At 55.2% G+C, this 14,749-nt stretch overlaps 1 protein-coding gene across 1 annotated transcript in view; it reads left to right on the top strand.

Annotated features, from left to right (window-relative positions):
• LOC144952520 (uncharacterized) overlaps positions 1 to 13,166 on the top strand; it is a 32,168-nt gene extending 19,002 nt beyond the window's left edge. The window contains exons 11-19 of the mRNA XM_078882967.1: positions 374 to 486; positions 725 to 1,778; positions 2,382 to 2,608; positions 2,987 to 3,424; positions 5,129 to 5,314; positions 7,844 to 7,969; positions 8,767 to 8,877; positions 10,423 to 10,569; positions 11,612 to 13,166. Of these exons, the coding sequence (XP_078739093.1) occupies positions 374 to 486; positions 725 to 1,778; positions 2,382 to 2,608; positions 2,987 to 3,424; positions 5,129 to 5,314; positions 7,844 to 7,969; positions 8,767 to 8,877; positions 10,423 to 10,569; positions 11,612 to 11,731 (2,522 nt within the window). The 3' untranslated portion in view covers positions 11,732 to 13,166. The remainder of the gene's footprint in view (positions 1 to 373; positions 487 to 724; positions 1,779 to 2,381; positions 2,609 to 2,986; positions 3,425 to 5,128; positions 5,315 to 7,843; positions 7,970 to 8,766; positions 8,878 to 10,422; positions 10,570 to 11,611) is intronic.
• Positions 13,167 to 14,749: the final 1,583 nt, after the last annotated feature.

The following is a 14,749-nucleotide window of genomic DNA, read 5'->3' as shown; positions in this document are numbered from 1 at the left end:
GACCCGGATTCGATTCCCGCTTACGGCAAACACCAGTGACGATTATCTGAATCGGTCCTGGACCTCCCCTAGGTCGACTCAGCCTCCAATGAGTACCTGGGGCGATGTGTAAACGCCTCCTCGTGTGCCACAGTGCCGGCCTTCACAGGTGCTGCTGCTGCTACTCGCTAACAGCACTTGGCCCTACAGTCTGTTAAGGCTGTACTGGGGATCTTTGTATCTGTGTGTACTGGGGGTGGGGGGAGCGGTGGTGCAGTGGTTGGTGTGCCACGCTAAAAACCCGGCGACCCAAATTCGTAGGTGCTCGCTAACAGCACTTGCCCCAGCAACCTGTGTAGGCCACACTGGTCGTCTTTGTCTTTGCCATCCCCAGGTCACCCCTCGCCCAGCACTCGTAGGATTGGCCAAAGGAGGACAGCAGCCGGGAGGTCAAAGGTCGCCAGTTCAGAGGATGACGCCACAGAGCAGGTTGGACGGGTGGTGGAGGTGAGTGAGCGGCCACGGGGAGAGAGAGAGACGCTAACTCCACATATACGGCAGCAGGCGTCAGGGTCGGGATCTAACCCACGACCTCCTGTGTATTATAAAGGATTGTATAGAAATAAGTTGAATGGCGGATGAGGATAGGGCAGTAAATAGAATAGCGGATAAGGGGATTGTGCAATTGTGAAATTAGCGGATAAGAGTATGGCAGATAGCAGGATTTATGCTCTTTGTTTTACAGGATGTCCCCATATCCAGCAGCATGGATCGGAAAACCCGAGCCAAGCAGAAAGCAGCGACGGCAACATCGGCGGCAGTGGCAGTCAAACCAAGCGGAGGGGCGGGAAGTGATGTCGCCACAGCCCCACATGACGACAAGACAGGAAGTGATGTCGCTAGAACCCCACGTGACGACAGGACAGGAAGTGATGTCGCCAGAGCCAAACGCGACGACAAGACAGGAAGTGACGTCACCAGAACCACACACGACAGGACAGGAAGTGATGTCACCATAACCTCACGCAACGACAGGACAGGAAGTGACGTCGCCAAGGCCCGAGGCAACGTGCGGCGTGGTAGAAATCCGCGGAGCAGCGCCGCCGCGACAGGAGGAGGTGACGCCGGCAGTGACGCCGGCAGTGACGCCGTCGACGCGGGAAGCAGCGGCGTCGACACGGGAAGCAGCGGCGTCGACGCGGGAACCAACGTCGCCCGGACAGGACGCGGCGCGCCCTCGAAAGCGGGCGATGGCCGGGCGGAAGGCGCCGTCGTCGCGGCAGGAAGTGATGTCACAGCAGCGGGAAGCGGCGTCGGCGATGCCGTGCGCACGGAAAGTGTCGCCCCCGGGACGGGAAGCGACGGGGCGGCGGCCACTCCACGGACCGGCAAGGTGGCCCAGGGAAGGGCTCCAGGCCGGGCAAAGGGCGCCGCGACGCCACAGAGGAGGAGGAGGCGGGCCGGCGGCGGCGATGACGACGGCGGTGACGGCGGCGATGACGAGACAAACGGCGCACTGGCGCGGGGAGGAGAGGTCCACCTCGTCATCTGGCCAGATGATCCCAGAGGTCGGGGGGTCGGCAGCGGTCATCGAGGGTCAGCCGAGGTGGAGGAAGGGCAGCAGCGGCGACACCGGGGGGCGGGGGGTGGCACGCGGAGCAGGGGACGAGCACGGGCCGTGGTGGCGGAAGAGGAGGTGGAGGAGGCGGTGGTGGAGGAGGAGGTGGTGGAGGCAGTGGTGGAGGAGGCGGTGGATAGCGGTGGTGGAGGTGCGGACGAGACAAAGGGAGTAGAAACAAGTGAGTCCCATCGTCGTCGTCGTCATCGTTGTTGTTTCCAGGAGCATCACCACGGCGGCGTTCGTGATGTAGTTGATAGTTGGTGAGACAAGAGATTAGCACGTAGTGGGTATGCTCAGCTAATGTTACGGTTCGTAGTCGATTTATTTCAGGGTTGGGCCGCATAGTGACCGTCTCGCCAGATTGTTTTGTCGGGACGCCCTCCACCACCGACTAATGACAGCCAATCAGATTAAACCGTCACGCGGTGGGCAGGCGTTTAAAGACGTGGCGATTATGATTGTTTCAGCTCACTCACTGACCTACCCACTCAATCACTCACCTACTCACCCACACACCCACCCACTCACCCACCCACTCAATCACTCACCCACCCACTCACCCCCCCACCCACTCACCCACCCCCCCACTCATGCATCCACTCACCCACTCAATCACCCACCCACTCAGCCAGACACTCACCCACCCACTCACTCACCCACTCACTCACTCACCTACTCACCCCCTCAGCCACTTAGGCGGTGGAGGGTTCTCAAACATCACCCCAAACGATCACTTATGAATCAAGTCTAAGATCTGTTTTCATGATCTCCCTGTCACTAGAAGCGGAGAGCGGTGGGGGCGGGGGAACCGCACCACAGGAGGAAACCCGGCGGAGGCGGCGAGGTCGCCCACAGCAACAGCAGGTGGCCCCGCAGGAGGTGCCGCCCCCCTTGGCTGCCTCCCACAATGCCGCGGGGCAGGAAGAGGGTAGCAGTGATGCTGCCGCCGCTGCTACTGCTGCCAGTGATGATGGAGACGGTGGCAATGGTGCGGGAGGTGCGACGATAGTAAGTGGAATCAGTACTGACGTTACACAACAGTACTTAGTCCCCGGTTGATTTATTAAATTAGTACACTATGGGAATGCGCCTTTTGGCGCCATCTGGTCCAACCCATGTGAGACTAGGCTCTAAGGAAAGCTGTCTCGGGTGTGGACCAATCAACTTCAACTTCAAGGACAGTGCACATTATCAGAGTTATGTTCTTTTGTTTGCATTATGCCTGCAGGTATTGTGGTCTATGCAAACATGACTCCTTGTAAAAAGGTGTCAGTTTTGTTGCCAGATAGAAGGGTAAAAAACCAATTATCATAAATTAGTACAGTCAACAAAATCCCACCTAAGCCCCCCCCCTCCCCACCCTTTCTCCCCCCCCACCCCACACAGCCCCCCCTCACGCTGTCCACCCGGAAGAGACGTGGGGCCACGGAGCAGCCGACAGCGCCGCAGAAATCCCGTCGGAATTCCAGGAAACCGGGAACGTCGGCAACGTCAGGAACGTCCCAAGCCGCCGACGCTCCGGGAACGCCGCAGGGGAGCGGAGGGCCACTGGGAAACTCGGGAACGCCGGAAGGAACGCCGCAGGGGCGAGGAGCGGCATCGGGAAACTCAGGAACGCCGGAAATTCCTCAGAGGCCAGGAACGCCGCAGGGGCGAGGAGCGGCATCGAGAAATTCGGGAACGCCGGAAATTCCTCAGAGGACAGGAACGCCGCAGGGGAGCAGAGGGGCATCGGGAAACTCGGGAACGCCGACAACGCCGGGAATTTCAGGAGGGCGAGGAACGCCGCGGTCTGCCCGCAATCCCAGGGGAGACGTTCCCAAGGTGAGATTCTCCCTGTGCGAGCGTGGCATGTACGAATGTGTGTCAAAGTTATTTTCGCACTGCAACATAGCCAACTGTGCTCATCGGAGGTGAGGCTCGCTTGCTGCACTGGCTTGCTGGGTGTGCACAGTTCAATTCACTTGCTGCGTGTGTGTGTGCGTGTGAGTGAGCGTGTGTGAGCGTGTGTGTGCGTGTGAGTGAGCGTGTGAGTGAGTGTGTGTGTGAGCGTGTGTGTGTGTGAGCGTGTGAGTGTGTGTGTGTGAGCGTGTGAGTGAGTGAGCGTGTGAGTGAGTGTGTGTGAGCATGTGAGTGAGTGAGCGTGTGAGTGAGTGTGTGTGTGAGCGTGTGAGTGAGTGAGCGTGTGAGTGAGTGTGTGTGTGTGTGAGTGAGTGTGTGAGCGTGTGAGTGAGTGTGTCAGCGTGTGAGTGCGTGAGCGTGTGAGTGAGTGTGTGTGTGAGCGTGTGAGTGAGTGAGCGTGTGAGTGAGTGTGTGTGTGAGCGTGTGTGTGAGCGTGTGAGTGAGTGAGCGTGTGAGTGAGTGTGTGTGTGTGAGTGAGTGAGTGAGTGTGTGAGCGTGTGAGTGAGTGTGTGTGTGAGCGTGTGAGCGTGTGTGTGAGCGTGTGTGTGAGCGTGTGAGTGAGCGTGTGAGTGAGCGTGTGAGCGTGCGTGTGAGCGTGTGAGTGTGTGTGTGTGAGTGAGTGTGTGTGTGAGCGTGTGAGTATCTGCTGCAGGTGGCGTTCACGGGTGCGTACAACTGTCTCTATCTCTGTGTATCTCTACTTATCTATCTCTGTGTGTGTGTCGCACCCCAACAACAGCGTAGCACAGACGGATAAAACGCAGCAAGCTTGCACAGTAGGGGGCACAGGTGGTGCGTCGGCCAGTCATCTCAGTCAGTCAACCTACGGCACCTGGGGGTCTGTACCGTGATCTCCTGCCAGCAGCGAACCTTCGACACTTCGCGTGGTCTCCGAGTGCACCTAGTCTGGCACAGGCACCGTGGTGATGTCACAGCAGAGGTCGCAAACGGGTTTTGATTCCTTACCCGCACCCGGCCGCACCAGGGTCGCAAATGGGTACCCGTACCCAGGCGGGTACGGGTACCTGTTCCCTACCCGTACCCGTACTCTACCCGAAATGAGTGACAAACGGTTACTCACCAGTGACTCACGGCCTACCGGTACCCGTACCCGGCCGCACCAGGGTCGCAAACGGCTACCCGTACCCGGCCGGGTAGGGTACGGGTATCGCGTAGGGTACGGGTATGGGGTACCCGGTTGCGACCTCTGTGTCACCGTCACCTGCCGTTGTGGTATCTCTGTGTACGTAATTCTCCGTTTGTACACGCGTGTGCACGTGCTCGCACGCGTGTGCACGTGCTCGCACGCGTGTGCACGTGCTCGCACGCGTGTGCACGTGCTCGCACGCGTGTGCACGTGCTCGCACGCGTGTGCACGTGCTCGCACGCGTGTGCACGTGCTCGCACGCGTGTGCACGTGCTCGCACGCGTGTGCACGTGCTCGCACGCGTGTGCACGTGCTCGCACGCGTGTGCACGTGCTCGCACGCGTGTGCAAGGTGCTCGCACGCGTGTGCACGTGCTCGCACGCGTGTGCACGTGCTCGCACGCGTGTGCACGTGCTCGCACGCGTGTGCACGTGCTCGCACGCGTGTGTAACCTGCCACTCCGTGCGTACCGGCGGCAGGTGGCGTTCACGGGAGTGGCGGAGCTGGAGGCGCTGGAGCAGCGCGTGCGGGCGCTGGGCTGGGCCGTGAGCGCCAGCGCGCGCCACTGCTCCCACCTGGTCACCGACCGCGTGTGCCGCACCGTCAAGATGCTGTGCGCCGTCGCCAGGGGCGTGCCCGTCGTCACGCCCGCCTGGATCCAGCAGGTGCCGGGGGTTGTGCGGGCGGGCAGGGTGGTGGTTGTAGCGCGTCGGTGATGCTCGGGCCTTGGGTTCAGTACCTTACTGGGGCGTCTTTCTGTGGAGTTTGTGTGATCTCCCCCTGTTCTACAGAGTGAGTGAGTGGAGTTTGTGTGATCTCCCCCTGTTCTACAGAGTGAGTGAGTGGAGTTTGTATGATCTCCCCCTGTTCTACAGAGTGAGTGAGTGGAGTTTGTATGATCTCCCCCTGTTCTACAGACTGAGAGTGAGTGGAGTTTGTGTGATCTCCCCCTGTTCTACAGAGTGAGTGAGTGGAGTTTGTATGATCTCCCCATGTTCTACAGAGTGAGTGAGTGGAGTTTGTATGATCTCCCCCTGTTCTACAGAGTGAGTGAGTGGAGTTTGTATGATCTCCCCCTGTTCTACAGAGTGAGTGAGTGGAGTTTGTGTGATCTCCCCCTGTTCTACAGAGTGAGTGAGTGGAGTTTGTATGATCTCCCCCTGTTCTACAGACTGAGAGTGAGTGGAGTTTGTGTGATCTCCCCCTGTTCTACAGAGTGAGTGAGTGGAGTTTGTGTGATCTCCCCCTGTTCTACAGAGTGAGTGAGTGGAGTTTGTATGATCTCCCCCTGTTCTACAGAGTGAGTGAGTGGAGTTTGTATGATCTCCCCCTGTTCTACAGACTGAGAGTGAGTGGAGTTTGTGTGATCTCCCCCTGTTCTACAGAGTGAGTGAGTGGAGTTTGTATGATCTCCCCCTGTTCTACAGAGTGAGTGAGTCGAGTTTGTGTGATCTCCCCCTGTTCTAGTGAGTGAGTGGAGTTTGTATGATCTCCCTCTGTTCTACAGAGTGAGTGGAGTTTGTATGATCTCCCCCTGTTCTACAGAGTGAGTGGAGTTTGTATGATCTCCCCCTGTTCTACAGAGTGAGTGAGTGGAGTTTGTATGATCTCCCCCTGTTCTACAGAGTGAGTGAGCGGAGTTTGTGTGATCTCCCCCTGTTCTACAGAGTGAGTGAGTGGAGTTTGTGTGATCTCCCCCTGTTCTACAGAGTGAGTGAGTGGAGTTTGTGTGATCTCCCCCTGTTCTACAGAGTGAGTGAGTGGAGTTTGTATGATCTCCCCCTGTTCTACAGAGTGAGTGAGTGGAGTTTGTATGATCTCCCCCTGTTCTACAGACTGAGAGTGAGTGGAGTTTGTGTGATCTCCCCCTGTTCTACAGAGTGAGTGAGTGGAGTTTGTATGATCTCCCCATGTTCTACAGAGTGAGTGAGTGGAGTTTGTATGATCTCCCCCTGTTCTACAGAGTGAGTGAGTGGAGTTTGTATGATCTCCCCCTGTTCTACAGAGTGAGTGAGTGGAGTTTGTGTGATCTCCCCCTGTTCTACAGAGTGAGTGAGTGGAGTTTGTATGATCTCCCCCTGTTCTACAGACTGAGAGTGAGTGGAGTTTGTGTGATCTCCCCCTGTTCTACAGAGTGAGTGAGTGGAGTTTGTGTGATCTCCCCCTGTTCTACAGAGTGAGTGAGTGGAGTTTGTATGATCTCCCCCTGTTCTACAGAGTGAGTGAGTGGAGTTTGTATGATCTCCCCCTGTTCTACAGACTGAGAGTGAGTGGAGTTTGTGTGATCTCCCCCTGTTCTACAGAGTGAGTGAGTGGAGTTTGTATGATCTCCCCCTGTTCTACAGAGTGAGTGAGTCGAGTTTGTGTGATCTCCCCCTGTTCTAGTGAGTGAGTGGAGTTTGTATGATCTCCCTCTGTTCTACAGAGTGAGTGGAGTTTGTATGATCTCCCCCTGTTCTACAGAGTGAGTGGAGTTTGTATGATCTCCCCCTGTTCTACAGAGTGAGTGAGTGGAGTTTGTATGATCTCCCCCTGTTCTACAGAGTGAGTGAGCGGAGTTTGTGTGATCTCCCCCTGTTCTACAGAGTGAGTGAGTGGAGTTTGTGTGATCTCCCCCTGTTCTACAGAGTGAGTGAGTGGAGTTTGTGTGATCTCCCCCTGTTCTACAGAGTGAGTGAGTGGAGTTTGTATGATCTCCCCCTGTTCTACAGAGTGAGTGGAGTTTGTGTGATCTCCCCCTGTTCTACAGAGTGAGTGAGTGGAGTTTGTATCATCTCCCCCTGTTCTACAGAGTGAGTGGAGTTTGTGTGATTATCCCCCTGTTCTACAGAGTGAGTCGAGTTTGTATGATCTCCCCCTGTTCTTCAGAGTGAGTGGAGTTTGTGTGATCTCCCCCTGTTCTACAGAGTGAGTGAGTGGAGTTTGTGTGATCTCCCCCTGTTCTACAGAGTGAGTGGAGTTTGTGTGATCTCCCCCTGTTCTACAGAGTGAGTGAGTGGAGTTTGTGTGATCTCCCCCTGTTCTTCAGAGTGAGTGGAGTTTGTGTGATCTCCCCCTGTTCTACAGAGTGAGTGGAGTTTGTATGATCTCTTCCTCACGTTCCGTGCCGGTCTTCAAAGGCGCTCCAACTCGCTAACAGCTCTTGCCCCAAAAGTTATGTTCAAGGCTACACAGGGGACCTTTGTCTTTGTCAGTGTGAGCAGAGTGGCCGCGTGGTGGACACCGACGCGTTCATCGTGAGCGACGAGGAGCAAGAGGCCAAGTTCCACTTCCGGCTCAGAGAGTCGCTCCTTGCGGCGAGAGAGAGGCCGCTGTTCCACGTGGGTGACGCACGCACGCACACACACACGTACACACACACACGTACACACACGTACATGCACACACGCACACGTACACACACACACGCACACGTACACACACACACGTACACACACACACGCACACACGTACACACACACACGTACACACACGCACACACACGCACACACACACACGCGCACACACACACACGTACACACACGCACGTACACACATGCACACACACGCACTTACACACACACACGTACACACACGCACGTACACACACACACGCATACATGTATGTACTGGCCTGCCCGGCTTGTAGTACACTCACCACTCTACACTAACAGTGGTGTAGAGACTCCCTGTGTGTACTGGCCTGCCCAGCTTGTAGTGCACTCACCACTCTACACTAACAGTGGTGTAGAGACTCCCTGTGTGTACTGGCCTGCCCGGCTTGTAGTGAACTCACCACTCTACACTAACAGTGGTGTAGAGACTCCCTGTGTGTACTGGCCTGCCCAGCTTGTAGTGAACTCACCACTCTACACTAACAGTGGTGTAGAGACTCCCTGTGTGTACTGGCCTGCCCGGCTTGTAGTACACTCACCACTCTACACTAACAGTGGTGTAGAGACTCCCTGTGTGTACTGGCCTGCCCAGCTTGTAGTACACTCACCACTCTACACTAACAGTGGTGTAGAGACTCCCTGTGTGTACTGGCCTGCCCGGCTTGTAGTGAACTCACCACTCTACACTAACAGTGGTGTAGAGGCTCCCTGTGTGTACTGGCCTGCCCGGCTTGTGCCTGCAGGGCTGCCGCGTGCACGTGACCGCCGGAGTGAAGCCCGAGCCGGTCCACATGCGCGACATCGTGGAGTGCGGCGGGGCCACCTGGCTCCCCAAAGTGCCTCGCACTGCACAGGTACGGTGTGCGTGTGTGTGCGTGTACCTGTGTGTGTGTGTACCTGTGTGTGTGTGTACCTGTGTGTGTGTGTGTACCTGTGTGTGTGTGTACCTGTGTGTGTGTGTGTACCTGTGTGTGTGTGTACCTGTGTGTGTGTGTGTACCTGTGTGTGTGTGTACCTGTGTGTGTGTGTACCTGTGTGTGTGTGTACCTGTGTGTGTGTGTACCTGTGTGTGTGTGTACCTGTGTGTGTGTACCTGTGTGTGTGTGTGTGTGTACCTGTGTGCGTGTGTGTACCTGTGTGCATGTGCGTGTGTGTGCCCGCGCGTGTGTGTGTATCCGTGTGTGTGTGTATCCGTGTGTGTGTGTATCCGTGTGTGTGTGTATCCGTGAGTGTGTGTATCCGTGTGTGTGTGTCCGTGTGTGTATCCGTGTGTGTGTGTATCCGTGTGTGTGTGTATCCGTGTGTGTGTGTATCCGTGTGTGTGTGTCCGCGTGTGTGTGTGTGTCCGTGTGTGTATCCGTGTGTGTGTGTATCCGTGTGTGTGTATCCGTGAGTGTGTGTATCCGCATGTGTGTGTGTGTCCGTGTGTGTATCCGTGTGTGTGTGTGTCCGTGTGTGTGTATCCGTGAGTGTGTGTATCCGCGTGTGTGTGTGTGTCCGTGTGTGTATCCGTGTGTGTGTGTATCCGTGTGTGTGTGTATCCGTGAGTGTGTGTATCCGTGTGTGTGTGTGTGTCCGTGTGTGTATCCGTGTGTGTGTGTATCCGTGTGTGTGTGTATCCGTGTGTGTGTGTGTATCCGTGTGTGTGTGTATCCGTGTGTGTGTGTATCCGTGCGTGTGTGTGTATCCGTGTGTGTGTGTGTATCCGTGTGTGTGTGTATCCGTGTGTGTGTGTATCCGTGTGTGTGTGTGTATCCGTGTGTGTGTGTATCCGTGTGTGTGTGTATCCGTGTGTGTGTGTGTATCCGTGTGTGTGTGTGTATCCGTGTGTGTGTGTGTATCCGTGTGTGTGTGTATCCGTGTGTGTGTGTATCCGTGTGTGTGTGTCCGCGTGTGTGTGTGTATCCGTGTGTGTGTGTATCCGTGTGTGTGTTTGTATCCGTGTGTGTGTGTATCCGTGTGTGTGTGTGTATCCGTGTGTGTGTGTATCCGTGTGTGTGTGTGTATTCGTGTGTGTGTGTATCCGTGTGTGTGTGTATCCGTGTGTGTGTGTATCCGTGTGTGTGTGTATCCGTGTGTGTGTGTCCGCGTGTGTGTGTGTATCCGTGTGTGTGTGTCCGCGTGTGTGTGTGTATCCGTGTGTGTGTGTGTCCGCGTGTGTGTGTGTATCCGTGTGTGTGTGTATCCGTGTGTGTGTGTATCCGTGTGTGTGTGTATCCGTGTGTGTGTGTATCCGTGTGTGTGTGTCCGCGTGTGTGTGTGTATCCGTGTGTGTGTGTCCGCGTGTGTGTGTGTATCCGTGTGTGTGTGTATCCGTGTGTGTGTGTCCGCGTGTGTGTGTGTACCTGTGTGTGTGGTGTGTGTGTAACCCGCGCGTGCGTGCACGAACCCCGCACCAGGCCGGAGTGCTGGTGGTGTCGTGCCCCGAGGACTCTGTGCGTCTGCGCGATTGCCGCGGCGTTGACGTGGTGAGCGCTGAGCTCATCCTCACCGGGGTGCTCAGGCAGAGACTGGACGTTGACGCTCACCGCCTCAGCACCAGCCGCGTGAGAGCCGCCCACTCAAACCGCACCGTTCACACCACGTGGTGTCGCTTGGACGTGGCGTTTGCACTTTTGTTTCAGGAGCGCGTTGTGCTTAACACGCACGGCACCCACTGTTACTGAGCAAGTCACAGCGTATTGGTCACCCCGTGGCACTCATAAACCTCAACGTTCATCCTATACACTACACTATACACTCACCACTAGTACACTCACCACTAGTACACTCACCACTAGTACACTCACCACTACACTCACCACTAGTACACTCACCACTAGTACACTCACCACTAGTACACTCACCACTACACTCACCACTAGTACACTCACCACTACACTCACCACTAGTACACTCACCACTACTACACTCACCACTAGTACACTCACCACTAGTACACTCACCACTAGTATACTCACCACTAGTACACTCACCACTACACTCACCACTAGTACACTCACCACTAGTACACTCACCACTAGTACACTCACCACTAGTACACTCACCACTAGTACACTCACCACTAGTACACTCAACACTACTACACTCACCACTAGTACACTCAACACTACTACACTCACCACTACTACACTAACCACTAGTACACTCACCACTAGTACACTCAACACTACTACACTCACACTAGGACACTCACCACTACTACACTCAACACTACACTCACCACTACTACACTCACCACTAGAACACTCACCACTAGAACACTCACCACTACTACACTCAATACTACACTCACCACTAGTACACTCACCACTAGTACACTCACCACTAGTATAATCACCACTACTACACTCACCACTAGTACACTCACCACTAGTACATTCACCACTAGAACACTCACCACTACACTCACCACTACACTCACCACTACACTCACCACTACACTGTTGTTATGATGCTGCGCCGGTGTGATACCGCCAATACAACAAGACTCGATAACACTTTTGATTGGCGCTTGTTTGGTGGTGGACCGTGTGTGTGTGTCTCCATCTCCGGACATTGTCCCCCTTGGTGTCGTTGCGGGGACAGGGGGACGAGGCGGACAGCTCGGACATCGACGGGGGCGGAGACGTAGAGCAGCGCGGACGCAAGCGCGCCAGCGTGCCGGCCGCGCGGGGAGCCCAGGTTTCCTCCAAACGCCGGCGCTGAAGACGACGACGATGATGATGATGATGAGGTGGAGGAGGTAGAGGAGGTGGATGATGAAGATGATCATGAGGAGATGGAGGAGGTGGATGGTGATGATGGTGATGATGGTGATGATGATGGGACCATTCTGCGTGGGTGCGTGTGTCTGGGGTTGGATTGGGGAGCGGCGGTGCAGCGCTTAGCTCTGCGCTGTGTAATCCTGGTGAACCAAGTTCGATTCCCGCTCATGACCAGAGGTTGCAACCGGGTACCCGAAACCCGTACCCTACCCGATACCCGGCTACCCTGGTGCGGCTGGGTACGGGTAGGCCGTGAGTCACTGATGAGTAACCGTTTGTCACTCATTTCGGGTAGGGTACGGGTAGGGAACGGGTACCCGTACCCGGACGGGTACGGGTACCCATTTGCGACCCTGGTGTGACCCTGGTGCGGCCGGGTACGGGTAAGGAATCAAAACCCGTTTGCGACCTCTGGTCTGGGGTTGGTTTGGGGAGCGGCGGTGCAGCGGTTAGCGGTGCGCTGTGTAATCCTGGCGAACCAAGTTCGATTCCCGCTCACGACCACCACCACCACCAGTGACGATACTCTGATCCGGTTCTGGCCCTCCTCTCTGTCGGCTTGGCCTAAAATGAGTACCTGGTGCGGTGTCTAAAAATCACCACTGGGGAGACAAAGGCGGCCGGGCGTGGTGCTGGCCACCCACCCCCTGGTGTACCGTGCCGGCCTTCATACGTGTAGTTTGTATGTTATTGCAAAACGGAACCTATCTTGGTGATTGGGCATGTTAACACTTCCTGTTTTATTGCCAGAAAGGGTCCAAACCTTTCTTGATTTTTCATCATTTTTGATGCTGGCAAAAAGTTCCCGTAGATATAACTGCTCGACACAAGGACATCGGTGCACTAATACATTGGCAACAAACCCTCCACCTACATACAATATCACTGGTATTGGTCTAAAACGTCCCAGTGCTGAAAATATAATATAACTCAGCCGGGATCACACGGTAGCAGCGGCAGGGACATCGCTGCCCCTACTGCATAGAGAACCTGGCAGGAACCTCCTGGAAAAATAAGAGTCTCAAGACTTCCGGGTGAGGCTTTCCAGGGCTAAACAAGTGTCACAATAAATAATAATATTCACATCATTGTCCGTGTCTCTGTGTATGTGGGAGCGGTGGTGTCGTGGGTTGGGGCGCGGTGCTACAAACCCGGCGACCCGGGTTCAATTCCCCACTGGGCCTCTCCCCTAGGTCTACTCAGCCTCCAATGAGTACCTGGTGCGGTGTGTAAACGTCGCCACTAGGGAGACAAAGGCGGCCGGGCGTGGTGTTGGCCACCCACCCCCTCGTGTGCCGTGCCGGCCTTCATAGGTGCTGCTTGCTAACGGCACTTGCCCCAACAGTCTGTTGAGGCTACATGGGGGAGGGGGTGGTCTTTGTATGTCCCAGGTCTGTATTGCGACAGACCTGGGACAGACATCTGTGTGCTGTTGATGATGATGATGACAACAACAATGATATTACTATTTTCATTCTTGGTTCTTTCGGTAAAGTCACGTCGAAGGGAAACAACTAAATAATACAAATGAAATTAACAACTGCAACGACTATCTGGACTGGTGTCTTCGTATTTGTTTCTTACTCTTCTTGGTTCTTTGGGTAAAGTCACGTAGAAGGGAAATAATAAAATAATGAAACATAATAAAATACAATTCTCACGACGTTTCGGGCACTACGCAAGCAGCCGTTCTCAGGTGAAGAACAGGTCTGTCGGAAAGACAGCGTCTGAATGAACAAAGAGCCCCAAAGAGCCCCTTTATAACAACGAATGCTACAGGTCTTAGCTTCATCCAGCAGTGGTTCGTCTGCTTTGGGGGGTGGGGGCGTGCTCCGTTGTGGGCAGCAGAGGGCAAAGACAAAGATGTCGTAGCACTCGTTGATGCTCGACTCTGTAATGAGAGTCACGCTTCAAAGGGTCCAGCGTCACGCCTAGAAACTCGTCGGGACAGACTCAAAGGGTGTCAATTCCAGAGGCTCGTGGAGGCGCTCTCAGATACCCTGGAAATTCCTGGTGCCCAGTGTCAATGATTGAGGCTCACTGAGCCAGGCTAAGGCACCGTTGAGATCATTAGGGCCCTGTGTTAATGACTGAGGCTCACTGAGCCAGGCTAAGGCACCGTTGAGATCATTAGGGCCCAGTGTCAATGACTGAGGCTCACTGAGCCAGGCTAAGGCACCCTTAAGATCCTTAGGGTCCAGTGTTAATGACTGAGGCTCACTGAGCCAGGCTAAGGCACCGTTGAGATCATTAGGGCCCAGTGTCAATGACTGAGGCTCACTGAGCCAGGCTAAGGCACCCTTAAGATCCTTAGGGACCAGTGTCAATGACTGAGGCTCACTGAGCCAGGCTAAGGCACCCTTAAGATCCTTAGGGTCCAGTGTTAATGACTGAGGCTCACTGAGCCAGGCTAAGGCACCGTTGAGATCATTAGGGACCAGTGTCAATGACTGAGGCTCACTGAGCCAGGCTAAGGCACCGTTGAGATCATTAGGGCCCAGTGTCAATGACTGAGGCTCACTGAGCCAGGCTAAGGCACCGTTGAGATCATTAGGGCCCAGTGTCAATGACTGAGGCTCACTGAGCCAGGCTAAGGCACCGTTGAGATCATTAGGGCCCAGTGTCAATGACTGAGGCTCACTGAGTCACATGAAAGCGCTTCTTGCGTCTGCATCTTGCGTCTGCATCGGATCAGGTCGCTGTTCGGACCAAACCATTGTCTGAGTAAAGTGTGGGGGGGGGGGGTCGTGCCATGTGTCCTCTAAAGATAACGGGAACGCGGACGAAACCATTCGTTGATAAGTATAGGGGGGGGCGGGCTGGGGGAAGTGCATCGTGCCAAGGGAACTTATTGGACTCTTCTATTCGATTCGGCACTGGCATAAAGAGGAACACGCGGGGTAGAGAACACACACAGGGTAGAGACATCATCATCATCATCGCGTCGACCATGGTGATG

Source organism: Lampetra fluviatilis, chromosome 68, assembly GCF_964198595.1.
Source record: "Lampetra fluviatilis chromosome 68, kcLamFluv1.1, whole genome shotgun sequence".
NCBI lineage: Eukaryota > Metazoa > Chordata > Hyperoartia > Petromyzontiformes > Petromyzontidae > Lampetra > Lampetra fluviatilis.
This window is presented reverse-complemented; position numbering and strand designations above follow the sequence as displayed.